Genomic DNA, 22,986 nt, shown 5'->3' with positions numbered 1-22,986 from the left:
TGTGTGGCAACTCTTTCCAATGCTCTCAAACTCAGTGGCACATCAGACACAAACAACGTTTCTCTCCAACTTATCTTTGCCTTCATGAGACAGTGTTCTAGAAGGCTTATTTCTAATACCTAGGAAGCTCTCAGGAGAAAACAATTAATAAGGCAAAGTTCTCCTTTTTTGACTCATTACAAGTAAGGCTATAACACTGACAGGAGTAGGACTGGTATAGTTTCTTCCAAAGTAGACCCAGTTGGCTAGGTATGTGCAGGAGACATGGTGGGATGGCTCCTACGAGTGGAGTGTGGGAATGGAAGGATCCAGGCTCTTTAGGAAGGACAGGCAGGGGACAAGAGAAGAGGGCGTCACCACCTATGTCAGTGACTGGCTAGAATGCATGGAGGTCTGCCTGGGGATAGATGAGGTGCCAACCAGAAGCTTATGGGTCAAGATTAAAGGGAAGGACAGGGACAAGTGACATTATAGTCGGGGTCTGCTACAGGCCACCTGACCAGGAAGACCAAGTGGATGAGGCCCTCCATTAACAGATAGGAGCAGCCTCATGTTCACAAGCCCTTGTCCTCACGGGGGACTTCAACTGCCCTGATATCTGTTGGAGGGACAACACAACAGGCCAGAAGGAATCCAGGAGATTCCTGGAACTCACTGATGATACCTTCCTTCTCCAAATGGCAGAGGAGCCAGTAAGGAGAGGTGCTGTGCTGGACCTTGTTCTCACCAACAAGGAGGGGCTGGTAGGGAATGTGAAGTTCAAGGGCAGCCTTGGTGACAGTGACCATGAAACAGTGAAGTACAAGATCCTGACAAACATGGTGGCCTTCTGTGACAGAGTTACAGCATTGGTAGACAAGGAAAGAGCAACTGATGTCATCTACCTGGACTTGTACAAAGCACTTGACACTGTTCTGCACAACATCTTTGCCTCCAAATTGGAGAGACGTGGATTTGATGGAAGGACCAGTCAGTGGATAGGGAATTGGCTGGATATTTACACTCCAAGAGTTCAGTCAATGGCTTGATGTCCAAGTGAAGATCAGTGACAAGTGGCGTTGCTCAGGGCTTGGTACTGGGACCGGTCCTGTTTGACACCTTTGTTGGTGACATGGACAGTGAGACTGAGCGCACCCTCAGCAAGTTTGCCAACAACACCAAGCTGTGTGGTGTGGTTGACACAATGGAGGGATGGGATGCCATCCAGATGGACCTCGACAGGCTCGGGAGGTGGGCCCATGCAACCTCATGAATTTCAACAAGGCCAAGTGCAAGGTCCTGCACATGGGTCAGGGCAATCCCAAGTGCAAATACAGGCTGGACAGAGAATGGATTAAGAGCAGCCCTGAGGAGAAGGACTTGGGACTGTTGGCTCAACATGACCCAGCAATGTGCACTTACAGCCCAGAAGGCCTATTGTGTCCTGGGCTGCATGAAAAGAAGCGTGACCAGTGGGTCAAAGGAGGTGATTCTCCCTCTTTACTCCACTCTGGTGAGACTGCACCTGGAGTGCTGCTTCCAGCTCTGGGGCCCCCAACATAAGAAGGACCTGCTGGAGGAAAGCCATTAAGATGATCAGAAGGCTGGAGCACCTCTATGAAGAAAGGCTGAGAGAGATGGGGTTGTTGTCAGGAGAAGAGAAATCTCTAGGAAGACCTTATAGCAGCCTTCCAGTATAAAAAGGGGGCCTGCAAGAAAGCTGGAGAGGGACTTTTTACAAGGGCATGTAGTGATAGGACAATGGCTAATGGATTTAAATTGAAAGAGGGTAGATTTAGATTAGATATTAGGAAGAAACTCTTCGTTATGAAGGTGATGAGACACTGGAACAGGCCTCCCAGAGAAGCTGTGGATGCCCCATCCCTGGAAGTGTTCAGGGCCAGGGTGAATGGGGCTTTGAGCAACCCGGTCTAGTGGAAGGTGTCCCTGCCGATGGCAGGGGTTGGAACTAGATGATCTTTAAGGTCCCTTCCAACCCAAGCCACTCTGATTCTATGTGTGGATTCTCCTGAACTAGCTAGTCTGTTTACAGATGGTTTGAATAAAAAGTGTTCATACCTTTTCAGAAAGATATTTGATTTAATCCAGTAAAAGCAATTTTCAAATGTAAAGGTAATTATCCTCTTAACAGAAAAAAAAGGGATATAAACCAGGTCAAAACAGAAGGAAAAGCCACTTTGACACCTTTTAGCGAAGGTAAAATAGGCCCTTAAGAGTCACTCATGGACTATCACCAACAGTGAATATTGGTGTTAGGTGATCCCCAAATGGTGTAAACAACGATAACGATGAGGCTGCCACTTAACCAGATACAGCGAAGATGTTGGATGAAGCTCTGTTTAAGGCCTATCTGGACCAGACCTGAGCTTTATTTGCAATAGCATTAGCTGACACTTTAACCAGAAAAATTAAATAGGATAATCCATACATTGTGATCCAGTATAATTTCAGCTGAAAAAGTGTTCCAAACAAATTACCAAGAAGCAGAGCTCAAAAGCTTCCACAGTACTTTGCTGCAACGTAGACCTATAGTCTTTCTCATTTCCTGCTTTAACTGGTTTCCATTGAATGTACATGCTATATTAAAGTTTCCAAATATTAGGATAAGGATTGCAAAATGGATAAACAATTAATTTTAGCCTGAAGCCTTTGTTAAATTTTCTGAAATGCATCTGATGTATTTCAATATTTACAGTGGACCTAATCCAAAGTGTACTTGAGTGAATGGGTATATTTCCATTAGTGTCAACAAACTTTGGAAATGGACTTATATCAAACAATCAGTAAACTGCAGAAATAAACGAATCTTTCTCACAGAAATCCAGCCTTACTGACCTCACCTTATAATGAGAAGATGCTACTTGAGGTTGGTTTGTTTTCTGTTGCTGTTTGTTTGGGGTTTGTTTGTTTTTTGTTGTTGTTGATGATGTTTTTTAATTAATAGTTAATCAAGAAGTATGCCTGCTTCTTCTTGGGGAACATTCATTTAATAGAATCCTTTAAAAATATTTTTTCAGTTGATCTTTCAAAACCAACATCCCCAAAGGAACTAGTGGAAATTCGTCACAGTTAAATTAATTGGCATTTCATTGTGATGACAAAAGCCTGCTTCGGTCCTCTTAGACACCACTCATTTTTAGATATGAAAAGCAAAGCCTATTAAGAACACACTTTTTCCTTTCTGAAAAGCACTCTGTCACATACTTGATTCAATCTCTACTCAAGGCTATACCTAAAATCCTTATGATACTAGCGGGGTTCTGCATATGTTTCACCATTACCTTGAATGAGGTTATTTTCCAAAATGCAAGCCTGATTAGATGCGTGGGTAACCTATTTTGTTCCCCATCAGGGCACAGAATTGGATAATAGGTAGCACATGCATACTGTCATTTCTAGAATTCACAAATACATTGCAAAGTCATTTTCTTTACTGAGGTCACATAATACATAGTCACAGCATCACTTTTTTGACTCCTCTATTTTTACAACATTTTGAGAGTACCTGTGGGCGGATGGTGTTATTTCCTTTTCCAACATTGTGAACAATGCCAGAGATGCAGAGCGGACCAGCAAATCCAAGCAAGTCAGCCAGAATACGGAACGTGCTACTGAGAAGTAAGGGTCTCCCAAAAGCACAGCAGAGAGCACGCCAAATTGATCTGGAACCTTGTGGAGATGATGGCCTTCTGTTCTGTTCAGAATAAAAAATAAATAAATAAGGATTATGTTATACATTAACCTCAGGTCTGATAACTTATTGGTACTTTCAGCCCTGCTTTAGCTCATTGACAACCAGTTTCAATCTTTGAGCTAGAAAAGTACAGGAACTACAATGATGGTTTCATTTGTTTTTGTAGAGTCGAAACAAAGCATTAATTTGTACTCTCCTCCACAAAAAGAACCATAATTTCTTTCCTGCTCTTAACAGGGATCAAATAAGTGTGTTGTTTGTGGCTTGCTGTGGGAGAAAGAAAGAGGGAGGGAACTGACAGGTTTTGTTTTTTTGTTTTTCTTTTTAGACAGGAAGCAAAAGACTTCTCTTAAAATCCTGAATACACTCAGCTCCCACCAGGGGCTCAAACAGAATTTGAGCTGAGGTAGTTTCAGACCTGAATTCTCCTACAGACAAACTGTAACTGAAATAACATGGAAAAAAATAGTCCTGTGACGCTTCATTGATATTGACTCTGCAAATGAATGATTCCAGGGTCTTATTCAGAAGAACGATAGAGGTGTTCAGTGAATACAGTCCATAATTACTTTCCCCATCAAAATAGAGGCCCTATGGATTTTACACACATTTAATGAGTAATGTGTTTGACATACATGTTTAGGTTACTTGTACAAGGTACAACTGAGCAAGTGATCTCTTAGTACAGGGAAAGCTATGCTAATGAATACTTCATTTGTATCATGTCTGTTTATCTAATTTTATAACATGTTATTAGTATAAAAAGTAATGAAAAATGCAAGCACTGAGTAAGCAGATGGACATAATTCCATGATTTGCATACCTTCTGTGCTTCAAAGGCCTCATTAAGGCGAATGTAATTGGTCAGAGCTCTCATAGCAATGGGAAGCTTGCCGATGGTTTTCAAGTCTATAGGTTTTTTATGGGCAGTCTTGATGAATGTATTCATCCACCAGTATGTTCCTTTGGATAACAGATTCACAAATGGCTGTAAGAATCGAACACCAAGGTCCTGAAGATCCTCAGGAGGTTTAACTTCTTTAGGAGTTTTGAAGAAAACATACCTCTGAAATTCGGAAAAATACCAAAAGAATCACACTAAACACACAAAAAATAAAAGTCCATACAGAATATATAAGAGATAGAGGACATCACAGATAATCAATGAATCAGTCTTGGTTTCTCAAGAATACTCAAGGAACTTAAGCATTCGAATTCAACCAATTCAGCAACCCAGTTTCCTCAGGTACTGAGGAAAATCAGTGGCATCCAGTCTAATAATAATAACAACAATAATAATCCTAAACATTCACTACTACTTTGTTTATGGGGTACAAATTTGCATACTTGTAGGTAAAAAAATACTCATTTTACATGTCAAATAGAACAGCCTCAGCCTCTCACTCTGAGTTCCAAACAGCGCAACATGGACACACGAGCTTGGGCACAGCCCTGAGGCTGCCACAGCGATTCATCTTCCACACCATCCTGCCTCACGTTTAGTTAGCCCAGAACATGGAGCTACCTGTGCTGTCCTCAATGGGTCTAGGAAGCCACTGAACCAGACAGTGCATATGGCAATAACAAATGTTTTCCTTGGCTTACATGCTAAAAGAATGAGGGCAGACTGCTGATGGTTTCCTGTTGTCAAGATAAAATTTTTTCAGACATTCCTCATTTTTGGGAATGAAAAGCCAAACCTCTGAAAAAATACACCCTTCCTTTCTGAAAAGTACTCAAACACACATTTAATTCAATCTACACTCATGACTGTACCTAAATCATATTAATCTGAGTAGGATTTCTGGATTTGTTTCACTGCTATCTTTGCTCCAACCATAACTGGAGAAATAATTCACAGATCCTAGAAAAAATAACAATGGGGTTGGGAAAGGCCATCCAGATGAACAACAGGAACAGCAGAAGGAAGGGAGAAGGTACAGTTTGGATTTTAAGGCAAACGAGTCAATTTGCTGTCCTCTGGAAGAAGATGGGGGAAGGCAAGAGAAAAAAGGTGAGGCCAATGTCTGCTGTTTCTGCTGGCACAGATGCCTCAGCCCTATTTTTACTTTTTTCCCCTCTTGCTCCCCCCAGAAGTGGCCAACTCTCCATGCAGCCCAATCCTTTCAGCAGCTGCAGCAACAAGCCTGGCTCTCCAAACTCTGCCACAGACACAATGGGCAGTAAAAAACAATCCATACTGCAGGCTAATTCATTCTGTGCATCAATGACATCCTTTAATAATTAAAACCAAACAAACAGAACATGAGAAAGATGAACACAGGCAGTGACCATTTTTTATTTTTACTTGTGACCTATAATTCCACAGTGATTAAGTCTCATTTAATTATGCAGCTCCATTATGAGGAGGTTTATGAGCATGTCTCTCCGATATCACTTTTCCCATAAACCAATCCACTGTTTTTCATTTATGAGATAAATCATGAACATCCAGCACTGAGGTTTTTATTACTTTTTCTTTCAAAAAATTTACTCAAAAGGCTGCTTTTAGACATATTTATATCCTAAGTTACCAAATAAACATATAGACACAAAAAATCCCCCAAGAAAAATCACAAAAGAACAAATATGTAATAGATGCAAATCACATTGCTGAATGCATTACTGAAAAGAGTTCATATACTAATGTGAGGGAAGAAGCGAGAAAATTTCCATGGAAACATTTCTTTCCCTCCTGAGACTAAGTTTAATTTGTGTACACAGTTAAGTGAGGGACAGGTGAAGGGAAGAACTTCAGCATTTATCTATCCAGCAGTCTCCAAAGCCAACTCCCAGTTTGGATTATGACTGCTGACACCACAGAGGGAAAACACATCTGTGTGTGTGTGTGTGTGTGTGTGTGTGTGTGTGTGTGTGTGTATAGCTAGGAGGCCCGATAGCAACTTCAGCTGCCCCAGTAAATCACTTATTGTGATTGTCTCCTGGAAAATTAGAGATGCTATTTGTGTGTCTACTATATTCTCTGATAGAGTAGACAATTCCTTTCACCAAGTCTTTCCTTCTATCGGAATTACTTGTTTCTAATGACTGAAACTGTGAATCTCAATAGACATTTTTAAACCAAACTTGAACAGATAAAATTAATCTTATTTTAACTACAATGGAATACAATTTTTTTTTTAATTATGGATTCATCTGGCCTAACCTTTGATTCTCAAAATATATTTCTAAGTGTCTTTTTCTCATTTTGCATTTCACGGTAATGAAAGAAAATAAAGAAATAACATAAAAACAACGACAAAAAACACAACACAAACCAACCAAACAACAAACAAACACACACACCACAGGAGAAGACTTCTATGATACTAACTTACCCTCACCCTGATGACATTGATCTCTACAGCTAGTAGCATTCCATATAGAACAACCAGGAGTCCTGTGAGGCAAAACCGAAGCTGAGAAAATCCAACCCCATTATCACAGAACTTGACAAATTTGATGGTTTTAGTTATGAAAGCTAAAGTCCAGTAGAACAGCAATGCTGTAGGGGGAAAAAAAAAAGTTAATCAGCTCCACACAGCAAAAAAATACAGTAGCAGTATTAAATATTCATTCCAAAGAGTGCAACAAGAATATATAAAACCAGAGAGTGGCTTTTCTCATATGAAAACAGAAGCCTAATTCAATTCCACAAACATGAAAATATTACAATAACATTAGCTCCAAATTCCTTTCCTATTAGATTCAACGATATTTGGAAAGTTTCACAAAGTGAAATCTGCTGAAGGAAATCTCCATTGGTTGTAAACACATGTCCACATGATGAGTTCGAGGGAGGGAGCTTCCCCACAAGTCAAGGGGGCTCTGAAAGATGCTCTTCAAATTTGGTTAATTCTACAAGACTGCTACGAATTTGGCTTGAAGGAAAACAGATCTCATTCCCTCTGCAGATCTTTGGGATGTATGCAGAAACAAATATTAAAATATTTTATTCAAACTGCTCTGCTCTATTGTTCAATGCAAATTCCATATATGTAGTTTATAATGCAGATATACAGGCACACCAAGGAAGGGTGTCCTGGCATTTGTAGGATTCATCTTCAATTTAGAGTTCTGCCGAACTTCTTGTCTGAAAGTGCTCATGCTACCATCGATTATAGATAAATAATCCCTGCAGTAAGCTCTAGCAGTTTGGAAACACACTCCATGCCATTCACCACACCATAAGCCAGCTCCTGTTCCCCATTCTTAAGGAAATACCTCCTAGGGTTATGTTCTTTTATGCAAACCTTTCATTGCTGCTGTGCCTGCCATGGTGCAGCAGCTGGAACGTGCTCTAACTGCCAATAAAAACATGGATATGCTTTCCAAGGGTCTTGTTGCAATACCAGGCAAAGTCTTCAACCAAGACATTAGCAACTGTAAGTCAAACTCACAAATATGCATAATCATCAGGAACTTGCTCAAGTTTCAAAGAATTTGTGGTGTTCCAGCTACCCTGAGGCACCCCAGTAAGCCCTGTGAGGAGGTTCTGTGGGGCTACCCATTTCAAGCAAAACTAAATTCAGCACAGAGAGTCCATATGGGATTTGGGGCTCCAATCCTGCTTCTATGGAAATCCATTTCAAAACTCTCATTTAAGTGGGAACAGTAAACAGGATAGTACAGGAGCACTGGGCATCAGACATTTGCCTAGACAGTCTATCTTTAATAGGCTGGTTTGTAAGAAAAAAAGTACTAACAGCTCAGGTATTTCAGCACTGTATTTTAGTGGTTGATGCAGTTGCACAGAGGATGTAAGAGAGAGAGAGACTTAGAGAAACCCTCTTACAAAACTATAGCCTTCTTATGTCAGGCTTCCTACCATCTTCTCAATTTATACTGCATCAAATCTAATCTCCTCATCCTGCTTCAGATTGTTTCTGACCTTTGAGGCACTACTCCTTCCTATTAGTGATATGTCTGACTAAACTCTCACTTCATCCACGAACACGTTCTACATTGTTCTACTCCTAACCACTTTTATCCTTGTGTTTTGTCTCATTCTTCTTACCACAGGCTAAGAATGCATCCTTCTCAGAGCAAAGAAGACTTACACAGACATCACACACTGAAAATCTCAGCCAGCAGAGGACACCTAAAAAACCCAACCAACTCAACTGGTATCTACGTAGAGTTCTTGGAATGAGAAATTAGAACTAGCATAGTCACTCTCCCATTTAGGATTTAAACAAGGGTCTATAAGGGATTGTTTTGTTTTGGTTTTCAGTAGTGTTTTACTAGAACCTTCATTTCTATTTTATCTGAGAAGTATTAGAAAGTGCCAAATGCAACATTCTCAGATGAGAAGTGACCTCTCACTGTCATACCTCCTAGAAGCATTTGAACTTATTTAGCTTTTCATTTTTGAATACAAGTGTACATAATCTAGCTTGGCAGATGTTCACAGGTCCCTCAAAACAAGGCTCCCTGGAAAAGATAGTTATGGCTCTTTCTTTTAAACTGTGTTTTTATTATCTGGCTGACGAGTGCATATTGACCAAGAGTTTCTAGAAATTATCACCAAGAACTTCCACTGGTCTGAATTGCCTGGTGATCAGACACAGAGGCGTGCTTTCATTTACTCATTCACTTCAGATCTACTCTAGGTATCTATAGCCTAAAGGACCTCGTTTTTTTCTTGGGCCATGTATGCTGCCTCATCCCACAACACAACATCACGGCATAGATTCTTACCTGGGGCCAGACTGCTGAAAATTGAGCAATGTGGAACTCAAACTGGTTTACACCTTTATTGGATTAAGCCCAAGATCTGAAAAAGCATGCACTCAACTGGACAGGATTTATTAATTAATCTGTGTCTGTTTGGAGAGAAATTTTGTGTACTAAGCAATAAACATTATATTTATAAGATAACAGGCAGTTCAATTTTAAACAATAAACTAATTCCAAGGCAATTAATGACAATGTCAAGGTACAAGAAATTTATATTAGAAAACTAGATTACTTTCAAGAATGGTAATGCAGTCCTACTAATTACAACTTGTTTAAAAAAAGACAATTTTCTTAAATAAAAAAATTCATATGTGATCCCATACTACTATCCCTTTTGGATTAAAAACTCAACGTGCTATTGTTATTTCAGAATTCTATCCTACTGCTTAATTTCCAAGGTTTATTTATCTCTAAAACAAACTAACTTTAGAAATAGTGCCATCAGATGCTACCATTCAATTCTGAACGTCAAGAAACCTAGTAAATTTTCCAATTCAGTATGAAAACTATTGTAAAATGTGTCCTGATAAACTGTACAACTCTTATGCATCCATTCCACACCATTGTGCAAAGAGCATGAAAATCAGCATTATTACAAAAGTCCCCTTGTGAACAGTCCTACACTGGAAAAGCTATGTTTGTTGAAATAAAATTACAGTTCAAAACCTTACAGACAAAAAAAGATTCAGTCAAGATCAAAAAGTACCAATAGTCTGGACACAATCATTAGCTGCAAAGAATATATATTCCAAACCTCATCAACTTTTTTTTTGTGTGTTAAATAAGATATGACTACTTCAAAATAGCCAACAGCCTGGGCATAAAGCTGAGTGGCAGGATTAGTGCAGGAATTTTGTTTCCTTGTCTTGCATACCCCAAGGGAACGTGCTAATCCCCAGGTCTGTTACGGTATCTGCCTCTTGCTTGTTTATGAAGAGCTACAAATGGACTTGGTTTCTTTAAGGTACTGAGTGAAAAAGATCTTAAAAAAAGAAAACAACTCAAAGTTTCACAGGATTGGAAAGTTTTATCCTGTCCAGAATTAATGAATAGGCCTTTAAAGGTCTTCCGCACTTGCATCAATGAGATTTTCCTGACTGGATTTGGCAAATTTTGGGTAAGGCTGTGTTAGGCTTCACTTCATGAGGCTACCAACTCTTTGCAAGTCCAGGCATCGATCCTGCAGCTGAGGCAGATAATGCCCTGCAGGTAGGTGGAACTTCAGTGATGCTCAGAAGCAGCAGATGCCACATAAGGTCATTGACTTTACTCTGTGTATACTATTAGATCTCCTCTACAACATTTTACCAACAAAGAGCCCTCTTTCAGCTCCTAACAAAACCCCTGTTTCTCATACACTCAGCAAAAAGTTCATCACAACTTAAGCTTTTCCTCATGGTTCCCATTTACCTCATTTTGTATTAGGCTCTAAAAGAAAGTTCCTTCATGGCCGCGCTGCGCTCAAGTGGTTGATAGCTGAGCATAGATGTAATTTAACTGTCTCATACTGGGCTAATTTGCATAAAGATATTATTGCCTAGTCCCAGATGCCAATACAGAGTAGTTGCAATTAATATTGAAAGATGACAATCCTCACAGTTAGATAACAATAAATTTGGGCAGTCAAGAATGAAGACTTCCAGAAATGTCTTTCTTAGGTTCTCTCACAAACACAGGGCAATGAAAGGAAAAACAAAGTCAAAAGTAAAATAAAAATCAAAGACTATCAGCTTGTGAAGACTTTGGATTAAAATTCAAATCAGACCAACTAGGTAAGAAAGACTGTGGTATTATGATTTTCTTCTTGCTTAAGAATTAGCTACTAGGATTATATTTTCTAAAGGACACTATTCCTTGGAAATTCTTTCAAAATGAAAATTCAGCATTATTAACTTTAGTATCAACAACACTTACTGAAGCGGTGGTATTCACTGGTATAACTGTTTACTATTCAAGTATTGTCCAGAGCTTAGCCAGCGTCAGCGCTCTAAATACCAAACAAAATTACCATAAAAGAGAAATCTCTACAGAGAAGGGATTATGCAAAAACGGGTAATCAACTACCAGCTGTAAATTTGTGCTGCCTTTCTCAATGACTTAACAATAGGAACGTGGTAGCAACACTAAGTTATTAATTATTGTGTTACACATCTGAAATAGCAAATAAGCCCCAAACCAACCAAACAAAAAACCAACACCACACACACACAAAACCCCCACTTAAAAAAAAGCAACAACAAAAAACCCCAAACCAAAATGCACCACACACACAAGACAATCACTGCTTGCTTTCTCTAGGTGATTGTAACAGGCTAGCAATACTTTCCTGAGATGTAACATCTAGTCCTGTGAGAAGGCTGTGTTGACTTATTAAAAAAGTAAACAAATGAGCCCACATAGTTATAAAAGACAAGAAAGGAGGGTACAAGAAGAAAAGTAGCCCCAAATAAGGCAAAGATTGTCAAGCCTAGATAGAAATCTGAAGTTTTTGAAGACTAATTGATTTTTGTTTGTCTGTTTTGTTTTTACAGGAGTTACAGGCTCCTTCTGCAGAAGAGGACCCTTACTTACTATAACATGCAGTTCACAATAATCTTCAATATTTAAAAGCTTTCTCAAATCTGGTTGTTACTGACTTTTTACCACCTGACAAAAACTAGAACAGAAGTTCGATACACAGAGCTAAAGGGACACAAGACAAACCTTAGCAGGATCCGTTAATACAGAAAAACAGCTCAGACACAATTTGATGACCCAGGACCACCAAAGAATGAGCAGCTAACAGGATAGCTAAACATGTAGACATCCACGGTCTGCCTTCTACTTAAACAGCAGAGACCACATCACAGACTGCATAACTGTCAGCGGTAATGGATTTTCTACAGCTAGCTACGGTTCATTTAGAACCTTGCAGAAAATACACAGTATGCTAAGTAGTTCTTATATGTATCATTTTCCATTCAAAACGAAAGCAGTTTACAAAGGGAGTTTTAGGAACAGGAAGGAAAAACAAGTAGGCAAAGTAATGTATCCAGGAACATAATGCATGTCAGCGATGTCAGTTGTTTCCTTGACTCCCTGCACATTTCAGTAGACAACACAGATGAAGATGGCTTCAGTCTTACATCACACTTAAATGCAACATGCTGACAAGCATGGGGATTTGTATAGCTTTTACAGTTAAGAATTTGATGTGCTACCTCTCCCACAAATCCATTTTTTTCCTAGGGAAGCCTCTGGCCCATTGGATCTCCAAGAACACTGTAGAGAATACTAACGGAAGTTAAAAGCATTGAAAACAATGACCTGTTTCAGGAAAACTAAGAACTGAGTCTGGTAATGGCAACTAGCAGACCAGAATATAGGTGTAGCTTTAACCATAGAAGCTGCCACCAAGACTGCAGGGACCCGTCACAGAATGCACAGACACATTGCACCACAGTCACACTTCCAAGTCATCTACGTTGTGAGACGTACCAATTAACAACTTCGGGAAATTGGATGTTTCGATATTATGGTAATAGACAACTGATGTGATGGCCGCCAAGAATGCCATCCCAGCCGGCATGTACAGGTGTAAATGGCGCGATTCTGAAACCCTTAAAAAGAAAAAAGCGAACATTAAAATCAAATTATTATAATTAACTATTAAAACCAAACCCTCTTAAGTATTTTAATGTTTCCCTTTTAATTTATTAATTGTATTCTGTACCAAATCCTGATCTAGGATTTTCTAGAATGAGTTACAGATGTAAAGCTCTCCAATTTTCAATTGGATTTATGCTCCTAAATCACATAGTTGGATTTCAAATTCCTCCCCTGTGCTGAAAATGAAATGTGTGCACTTCTATTTCCTACTGAAATCAACTGGAATGTCGTTTAAATTAGCGTAAGCAACCCAGCTTCAAAATGAGAAAATTTAATTTAAGCTAAACTAGTTTGGGAGCTGTCCATCAAAATATGTAGATAAGACCAACTGATAGCACAGTTTAAGATTTTCTACAGAAACACTTTGTGGAAGCGTTTCTGTTTCTTTTTCCAGTTTGGGAGAGGGAACAGCACCACAGCATGGAAATGACTTTAGTGAGTTTGGTTTCCTGTGACTGCAGGCCAACAAACAAAACCTACAACAGAATCGTACACCCTTAAGTTTTGTCCTATAAAGCAAAACTCTCCTGATGCTTTGATTCGGGTAGCAGCAGAGGGGTCCAGTCAACTGCAGCCCTTTGGGAATATGGGAATTGTTGGGTAATGTTGCTGGTTTGTGCAGAGGTGGGCAGAATCATGCTTTCCACCCTCTGTCCTCCTACTTGCCATCTTCTCCTCCGCCCCTTTTCTTTCTTTCTTTCACAAACATAATTAAGTGTCCTATGCTGTCAAGAGGTACAATTTCCTCTGTCTCTCAACCAACTCCAGCAGAAGAGGCACCAAGAGGAAGTCTTCAGGACACAAACACTCATGGAAATTCACACCTTGTCCTCTAAGCCTCATGGAAAATAAATTAGCATTTCTGGATTTGTTCTTGCTGCAGCAAAAGCTACCTTTGTGTACTTTGAAGAAAGGGTCCATGCTGCCAGGGAGCTGCAGATCATCACAGGACATGACAAGTCTGAGAGCAGAACACCCCAAATGCCCAACGGATCCGCAGGAGCTCAGTAGGACAACCTCCCTGCATCTGCACTCAGAGAGGAAAGCCCTCCCTCACACGGCCATGGTGGTGAACTCTGCAGAGCTGGCTGGACCCGTGCTGACAGCCCGTGTCATAAACACTTAACTCCTCTTGTTGACAATGAGTTGTGTGTGTACACAGCAAAATGAGAAAAGATTCTCCAGTCTCTGAATTCCTAGAAATGCCAGGGTTTTTTGCATATCAGGGCTGAATTCTTAGCAAGTAAAAACAAGCAACAGGAACAGATTTCTCCAGGCAGCCCAAGATTCAGTAGGTAACACTGCAGAAGTGGGAGGTTTTTAAAAATTTATTTATTTCACAGAAAGAAGCTGCTGGAATTCCCCTATATAACCATATCTCCAACAGGCTGCATCTACTGTTGAAGAGTCAAAGCCTTTGGCTCCCAATTGCTGTCAAAAGGACTTGCAAACACAATCCATCTTGGTCTTAGAAACCTGCTGAGTCTCAAAATCTGCTTTATTCACTGGAGCACTCACTAGCCTGCTGAGTGCTCGGGAGGCACGACTGTGGGTTGGCACTCCCCCAGTAGAGCTAGGAGCTTCGATTCTCATCAGGTGACACTTATTACTTAACGACAGCATTCTGAGTCAAGTTAAACAGCAAATAAACATGATGAGAGGGATTGCTAAAGAGCAAAATAAAACCGAGAACTCAAAGCAGGAGATTTTGCTCTGAGCATCCCACACTCTGATAACTTGAATAAGTATGAGAAAAAATTATTTTTGAAAAAACTGGCACTGAGAAACATCCTATTTATATAAGTTTAAGAAATGTTATAATAATAACAATGAAATCAACTTCTACAGCAGAATACTGCAGTGCTTCTCACAGTGGTTGGTGGATAGTTACTATATAGATGGCTAAATGGAGAGGTTTTGCTTTATTTAATGATGAGCTTCAACTTTATAAATCTTGGGTTGCAAATTCATAACAGTTATGAAAATCAGACCTTTCTTTGGAGGAAGATGATCATAGTCATTGTTACGCAACATTAGTTTTTTTTCATAACAAACAACTCTCCTCTAGCACTTGTTTCACTTGGAATAATTTTTCCCTACTGATTACTGTATAAAGACATCTTAAGTGGAATAACAAACAATGGATCATGCTTATATAATGTGAGTTGCTCTGCTCAAGGTGACAGATCAGATGTACTGCACAACCATTGCAAAAAAACTCTATGGGGTGTGAGATAAGGCCAGCAGATTTGCTCCTTTTATTAGGATGAACAGAAGTCAGTTTGCGGGAGAATGGTGTGAGCTACCGTGCACTGGGGAGTCCTGCCCGAGTACAGACTGTGTGACTGGGTCCTTGGACATAAAACATATAACGAAAATGTCACCATCTGCTTGAATTGTTAGGATCTATCTATGATTACTCTTTGGAAAGATAGTGTCATTAAGCTGAACTAAAAAACGATTAAGGTCAGCTTTGCATGCGTACATAACTTGGCAAGGTCTGTGGAATTTCTGATACGAGGTCGGTAGGTTAATCAACAAGAATACAGATTACATGTTTAAAATGACAAGGAATATGATCTAGATGAGAGTTTAGATGAAGAGAAAATATCTACCCTGAAACCTTGAAAATGCTCAGTGTTATCAAGAGAACGTAGACATCCACTTACCCATCGGACACTATGCCCTCTGCAATTTCACACACCAGCACAAACAAGAGGATAAAAGTCAGTATCCAACGTAAATTGTGGCCAGGAAAATGAAGCCATGTGCTATGATGTATATGTACTTTAGAACTCTGACTTCCCCATCCTAAACAGGAAAATAAAATTATAGAGAGCTTTCTTAACAACAAGAGTGACCCACAAAGCTCCTACATATATATATATATATATATATATATATATATATATATATATATATAAACTATGTATGTAGCAAACTAGCACACTAAAGTTAACACAACTGAATTGTTAAACCTGCATGTATCAGAAGTGTGTTCTCATTGCTTCAATTCATGTGGAATAATATCAACAATGCAGACACAACACAGCCTTCCCATACTTTTACCAACTTACTGTCAAGTAATTACATGCATTAAACGTTTTCAAATATATTACCAGTTTAAATGAACATTTTTACAAATACACTCCAACACTGTAATACATACATAATTCTTTCTTCAGTGCATTTAATTAAATAATTTACACTCTGTCTCACATTTTTTTTCTTTAAAAGTGACTCATTCTCTTGACCTAGATGAAAATTAGCAATACTGAGAAAAGCCAGGCAAGCACAGATTACCCATGGCAGTTCTTCAGCTGACCCCGTTTTAACACTTGTGCTGTTATTTCAGCCCCGGACCTTTTATGATCAGCCTAAGTGAGTGTTAAATCCCACAGCTCCTGCCACGGCTATCTGGAGGACAGACCAGGGTACGGAGAATGGAACTCAAAGCAGTGACAGCCACATGTATTGAACCACCGGGCCGCCTACTGGTAACCCCAGTTTTACGTTATCAAATAATACCCGCTGCAGATATGACAAAAGTTACAGCAGCCGGGCAGCCCTCCTACTCGTTACCAGTAATGAGGAGGGCTGCCCGGCTGCTGTAACTGCTCAGTAACTGCAGGAAGTATTTGAGATCCTAAGACTTACTTGCCAGGTTTTGTGGTTTTTAATAGCACATTTATTTTTGCTTCCCGCGCTGCTAGTCGAAACCAGGCAAATCCCGCAGTCTCCTCCAGCATCCAACCATCCCCTGTGCAAGGGGGTTTCACCTGCGGGGAGCCCCGCCGGCTGCTCCCCCTCAGAAAGTCCCGACAGCGAGAAACGGGCACCGCTGCCGGGAGCGGACAGGCGCCCGGAGCGCGGGCGGTGCGGGCGGCAGCCCGGGCAGGGGCGGTCACCGGAGCATCCCGGAGCTCGCACCGCGGCCGAACAGCCTGCGCACCCCCCGCCTCCCCGCACGGCTGCAAGGCAAGGCCAGGCCAGGGGAGATAGTGCACGGCCAGGCCAGGAAAGCGGGGGGGCGACACGACATTCTGCGACACGGCAAAGCGGGGGAGGGAAACCCACGGCAAGACAAAGCAAGGCGGGGGAAACACGGCAAGGCGACGCGCGGGGGGCGTGCAGGAGAAAAGCGGGCAGAACGGAAGGCAGAGGCGGACGGGGCAAGAGAGCCCAGCAGGCACTCACCGATGAAGAGGATGGGGAAGGTGATGAAGAGCAGGAAGACGTGGGGCACCACGTTGAGCGCGTCCACGAAGCAGCCGTTGTTGAGCACGCCGTGGTCCACGTTGTAGGCGGTGGAGTTGCCCTCATCGCCGCAGAAAGCCAGGGCCATGGCGGGACCCTGCGCGCAGCCGGGCGCCTCCTCCGCGCACATCCAGGCGGGGCCGGCGCGGGATGCGCGGCCGCGGGGGCGCCTCTGCCCGCACCTGCCGGCGAGCGGCCGCGGAGCGGCCCCGGCGCTGCCCCTGCGCTGCCCCTGCGGGCGGCCCCGCCCCGCGCTCCGCCCCGCCCCGACGCCCGGGCCGGGCGGGATGGGGAGCGAAAGCCGGGGAACGTGAAACCCCAAGCGCCCGCTGCCCGGCGTTGGCGTCCGAGGGGTCCCCCGAGAGGCCCGAGGGGGTCAGGGAGAGTCCGGTGGAGATGGGGTCCGGGACTGGAGGAACATGCGGCCCTTTCCCGACATGACTGGAGACCAGTGCGAAGCACAGCGACAGCCCGCAGTTACCTTACAGCAACATAAAACAGTGTTCCAGGTTTCCTGGGGCTCAGTAATTCAGCGGTTTTTGCATCGTTAATAAGACAGAACATTAAATAAAAGCCGCCAAAATTAGCGATGCCACAGGAACTATAGCCTACAGGAAGTATATATTTAACCTTGATAGCTTTGTGCTTTTTTTCCTCTATTATGATGAGGATATTATTAGATTAAATCTTTTATACAGCTCTATCCTGTCCTCAAAGGAGGCTTCAGCATCATGTCCTAAACAGCCATTACATTCGTGCTTTACTGATTTTTGCCCCTAAAATGAGTTTAAGTCTTCCTCCCCGCCTCCCTCCCCTCCCCCCAAGACTGCTGCAGTCTGTGGGAATCAGACCATTAATGTCAGTGGGTTCTGCATCACTCCCTAGGCAACTTTATGTATACCAAAATAATCATAAATCAAACTTTTCAGACCTTTTTGTCTCAAGTAAAAGTTAAGCTTAGCTGAGCCAAAGCCAAACAAAATCTCTAATCAAGTACCTCCATGCTGGGGGAAAACACTGGAAAGGAAAACATGATGTGCATCACAAGCCTGCACCTGGCTTACACTCCCAAGCACAGGTTGAGTTAAAGCCTGAGATTCAAATATCTCTGTTAGGTAGTCATGAAATACTCAACATTAAGATTCATAACCAAATCCTTTACCTTAGAGCTCCTTTCATTCCCAGTCTTACCCATTGCTTAGCTGAGTTTTAATACAACTTGCCACATCCTACAACAGAAATTGAAAAAAATAATGCCCACATATCTAGGCTTAACTCTTCAAGATGCAAAACTTACAAGCTGGCTAAATGCCTCTAAAGGAAACGGCCTCACAAATGAAAAATTTCCTTGTTTTTCCTTTAATGATAAAGCTATGGATGCTCAAGATAACAGAGAGCATTCAGTCTCTGGGACGGACACCTCCACTAGTAGACCTGAAAATTACTTTTGTCATGCTGCTGTTATTGATCTAGCTGTCAGACAGGAGGAAAGAAAATGCAATTCTCTTCATGCAGCATCCTATTTCCTATATAGGGTCTATTGGGGCTAGAACAGTGCAATTAAGAATAAAAATTAAAAGACAAACCCCAAGCCAAATACTGTATATATGTATTTTCAAATGTTAAAATTAAACCCACACTGGAAAGATTATAATTATTTTAAGTTTTGGACAGAACCCAGCATTAATCTGAGCTTCTGGTTAAGCTCATCTCTGTTATCCAAAGTTATTTAATAAACAGTATGTGCAGTTTACATGCAGATAATTTTAAAAGCATTTATATTATAGTATTTCCTGAGGCCCCAAGTAACACAAGGGCTCTGTGTTACAGATGAACAAAGAGCAGCAAAGAACTCTTGACAGTTTGAAATCATGGGGTAAAATTTGGGGAAGGACTCATCATCATCTTCCCTGTGGCTGGAGAACTAAACACAGAAATTGAAGTTTACTGAAGTCTCCAAGGGAATCCGGGAACAGAGCTCACATCCCCTGCCTCTGCACGGTCTCTGAAGCTTGAGACTATCTTCCTTAACTACCAGGTGGCAATCACAATATTTCAAAAACCATATTTCTCAAACAACAAAACACCAGGAGACTCCATAGTTTGGAATTTGAACTTTATCTTTTCAACGGTTTTCAAATGCAGCCACAATTACATAATTCATGTGGTGATTTGAAATTAATAGTTCTAGCTCGGGTCCTACAACAGATACGTAGCCATCACAGAGATAAAGTTGAGTCAGAAATGTGTTGGCAACCTGAACAGAAAGGTGATGGATTAAATGGGGTAGAGTCTTGGATTACAATTAACTACTTAATGAAATACTGAAAAAACCCCACACTGACAGAAATCAAAACATTTGGTAAACTGAAATTGATAAGATGAGCATTCCTAGCAATAAACACACACACACAAACTCTTTAAATAGCTCACACTTCCAGTAACGATGCCACAGTTCTATCCCTGCTGTAACAATGAGATCAAGAATGCTGAATTTGGACTAATACTGATTTTGTTATTACCTTTTTTTTTTTTTTTTCCCACTCAAAAATGGTGAAAGAGCTATTCTGTGATTTCACAAAGTAATTCCAAGACACAAGTTTAATTCTTTCCTGAAAAGCTTAGATGTGACTGCCTGTGGTGTCAAAGGACTGAATCTACCTACCCAGACTATTTTTGCTAGCCCAGTGGGCCTTGGAGCAGGTCACAGAGGAAGTTTTTTCCCCTCAAAGCTGCATTTGAAGCACATGAAGCTTTATGAGAACAGAATTACTTCTCAAAGTACAGAAAAGACAAAGGAACAATATGAAACCAACAGGTAAACAGCTATATTTATCTGTGTGTTGCAAATGCAACCTAATTTTTCACGAAAGTCCTGTTAGATCTTGCTTCCCTCATTCTTTTTGGACTATTTCTGTATCACAAGAGGTCACTTTTCTACTTCATTTTTTTCAGCACATCTATTAGAAATGAGAAATCAAGTTAGACTCTGGCAGCCACCAGCACATTCAATAGGTGACTCGAAATATTTTGGAAGAACCTTGACTATTTGAAAATGAATTCCAGACAGACAATGGCAAAATTTTTAATTCAAGGAAAAATAACTTCTTACGCTCGCCTTGGAATTTGAGTTCGTCTACAGGATGCAGCTGGGTTTTGGTATTTGCAGCAAAGTATTGACACTTCATTTAAAACCCAATAGTTGTTTTTAACAGATAAGAATATACATTTAAGTGGAAGTTTCCTTTTTTTTCCCTACCTTCATCATTTGTTTCCTGCTCCTCTTCCTGCCCCTAGGTTTTGCACTGACCTTTCTCAACAGTGCTATGTAGTGGAAGTGGTCTATCCCTAAAAATTATGTTTTGCTACTATAGATCACTCTGCAGGTTATTGCTTTTGTTTGTACCTAGAAGCAGATATAAAATAAAAATAAATGTTTGAAAGTTCTGAACAGTTACAGCCTGTATTCAAAGTTATTTAGTTAGGCACATCAGTTCAGGCGTCAAGCAGGAAAATTTCACTTTCCTGGGTATTTTAAAGTCATTAATGAGACTAAGTATCAGGAGGAAATCTTAATCAGAAAAAAAAATAGAGCAAATCCTTATTGTGATTCAGAATTTGCTAAACAAGATACACCAATCTTTGACTTTTGCTTCCTATTAAATTCTACTCTTACAGGTAGGAAGGAAAAGCAGTTTATGTGAATGGGAAGAAATTAATGATCCCTTTCAAGCACACATTGGGAAAAGTTGAGAGGAAAAATGGGTAAAATCACCTCCAGAGAAAACTGTTATTTTATTCTTGTGGAACAAATAACTCCATTCTATTATTTCACAGAAGATACAATTTGACAAAGCAAATTAAATTTATTTGTAAAAATTGTCTAAGGTACTATTAAAAAATAGTGCAATAAGCATAATAGTGCAGAGGTTCACAGAAATAGCTGTTTTTCTCTAAATAAACCCTAAGAATTTTTAATTGTTTGCCCTCATTAAAAATAAAGGAAGAACTTAAGAGTAAGCAGATTCTTTCCTCCACTTAATCTCCATAGAATGCCATTCTCCTTTACCTATGATTGAGAAAACCACCACTGAGGACAACATTCTCCACGGACAGTGCTCTGGGCATCCTCTTCTCATCCCGAAAGAAGAGGCAGCCTTTCAGGAAAAAGTTTGCTTTTCCTCTTACCTGTCCACTTACTTCACCTACAGCTCTGATTCATCTTATAAACATTTTGGAAATTAATGAATTACCCCAGCTTCAGTTAGCTTGGTTGGTGCTCAATGCTTCAAAATCTTTTAAGTTGAGCTGAGAAATGCTGAAGCAAGCAAAGCAGCAGTAATTTTTGAAAAATCACGCCTAAACCAACTTTCTATTTGCTCCTGACTAACCTTGTATATAGATGTACTCTTACAATCTCTGCATGATCTGACTGATCACATTGCACCTTAGCTTGTTTTCCAGCATTTAAATGGTTAATATTTTGAGTACTCCCTGTGTAGTACTTGTAGTACAAGTGTTGTGTTTTCTCAGGAGAATAAGTTGAGTGCTGTGGACTAACTCACGCCAATAAACAACTCGCGTGCTGGCTCCAGGGTGGTATTCTTCAGGAAATGTTATTTTAGTTACTGATTAAGTTAAGTGCCTTTATGATCCTCGCCTTGTATAGAAAAGATTGTTCTGCCTGTTTATACTACAAGAATCACACACACCAAATAAACACGTAACCAGCATTAATTTCGAAAAGATAACAGCACTAAAAGTCACTGGCCTTTCCAGGAACAATTCTGAAAACCAGGAACTAGACTGAAAACTAAGATTTGAATTGATTGTTAAAGATTATCAGAAACAAAATGAAGTTACTATCTTTCCTTTTCAGAATAGAAAATGGGCTTCTGTTCAGGCACATTAGAGAGTGGTAGTTAGTTGATTTGTTTATTCACCACCTGGGAATTGTTCCAGGCTATCCTCAAATTATCCAGTGGGTAAAATCGACAAAACAATTAGAGGGAAACTAAAAGGTATCAGTTCAGGCTTGGATTTGGAATGTACTTTGCTTGTGCCACTATTTGTCAAAATTATACAAAAAATTAATAAAAAGAAAATGGGTGTTGAAGTTTAATGAGATCTTGCACTACAGATTTTTCTTCTGTTTCTGATTGCAATGTGGCATTTGCTCTAGTTCTTAAAACAAAACAATAAAAAAAAAATTGTGGATTTGTTTAAAAAAAATAAATCATGAGTGTGCATGAAAAAGCTTGGTCCTACATAGCCGAGACTGTTTATTCCCTGTTGTGATTTATCATGTAACTAATTAATTGTCAAAGCCTATTTGAGGAGTCTTTCCTCTTGAGTTCAGCCCACATGCAGACTACATTAAGGATTTTCAGAGGCTCCGGGGAATTACAACAATCAATACTCATATAAAATATAAAGAAAATTAATTTACTTTCTGTTTAGTTACTGAACTCCTAGCCAGTGGGATTTTTTTTTCTTATGGTTTTGCATTTTTCCATGACAATTTTAACCTGAAGCTCGTCACCTCTTGGAGTAGAACAGTTTTGTTTGTGTACGGCAAAGTGCTGCACCTACATTCACAGACACAGAAGCTTTGCATAGAATTAAGTGTAGCCTGTGACACTGTTACC

The 22,986-nt window shown here is 40.4% G+C and overlaps 1 protein-coding gene across 4 annotated transcripts in view; it reads right to left on the bottom strand.

The window, feature by feature from the left end:
• The window catches only part of ABCC8 (ATP binding cassette subfamily C member 8), an 80,505-nt gene extending 63,016 nt beyond the window's left edge, over nucleotides 1–17,489 (bottom strand). For all 4 annotated transcript variants that reach the window (XR_014184554.1, XM_082057771.1, XM_082057772.1 and 1 more), the window contains exons 1-6: nucleotides 17,279–17,489; nucleotides 15,751–15,892; nucleotides 12,911–13,032; nucleotides 7,033–7,199; nucleotides 4,518–4,760; nucleotides 3,506–3,694 (exon numbers count right to left, since the gene is read on the bottom strand). Coding sequence is in view for 3 of the 4 variants with exons in the window: in XM_082057771.1 (XP_081913897.1) it covers nucleotides 3,506–3,694; nucleotides 4,518–4,760; nucleotides 7,033–7,199; nucleotides 12,911–13,032; nucleotides 15,751–15,892; nucleotides 17,279–17,468 (1,053 nt within the window). In the remaining variant the exon portion in view is untranslated. The remainder of the gene's footprint in view (nucleotides 1–3,505; nucleotides 3,695–4,517; nucleotides 4,761–7,032; nucleotides 7,200–12,910; nucleotides 13,033–15,750; nucleotides 15,893–17,278) is intronic.
• Nucleotides 17,490–22,986: the final 5,497 nt, after the last annotated feature.

The sequence above is a fragment of the Streptopelia decaocto genome (genome assembly GCF_964273445.1).
Source record: "Streptopelia decaocto genome assembly, chromosome: 7".
NCBI classification, from domain to species: domain Eukaryota; kingdom Metazoa; phylum Chordata; class Aves; order Columbiformes; family Columbidae; genus Streptopelia; species Streptopelia decaocto.
This window is presented reverse-complemented; position numbering and strand designations above follow the sequence as displayed.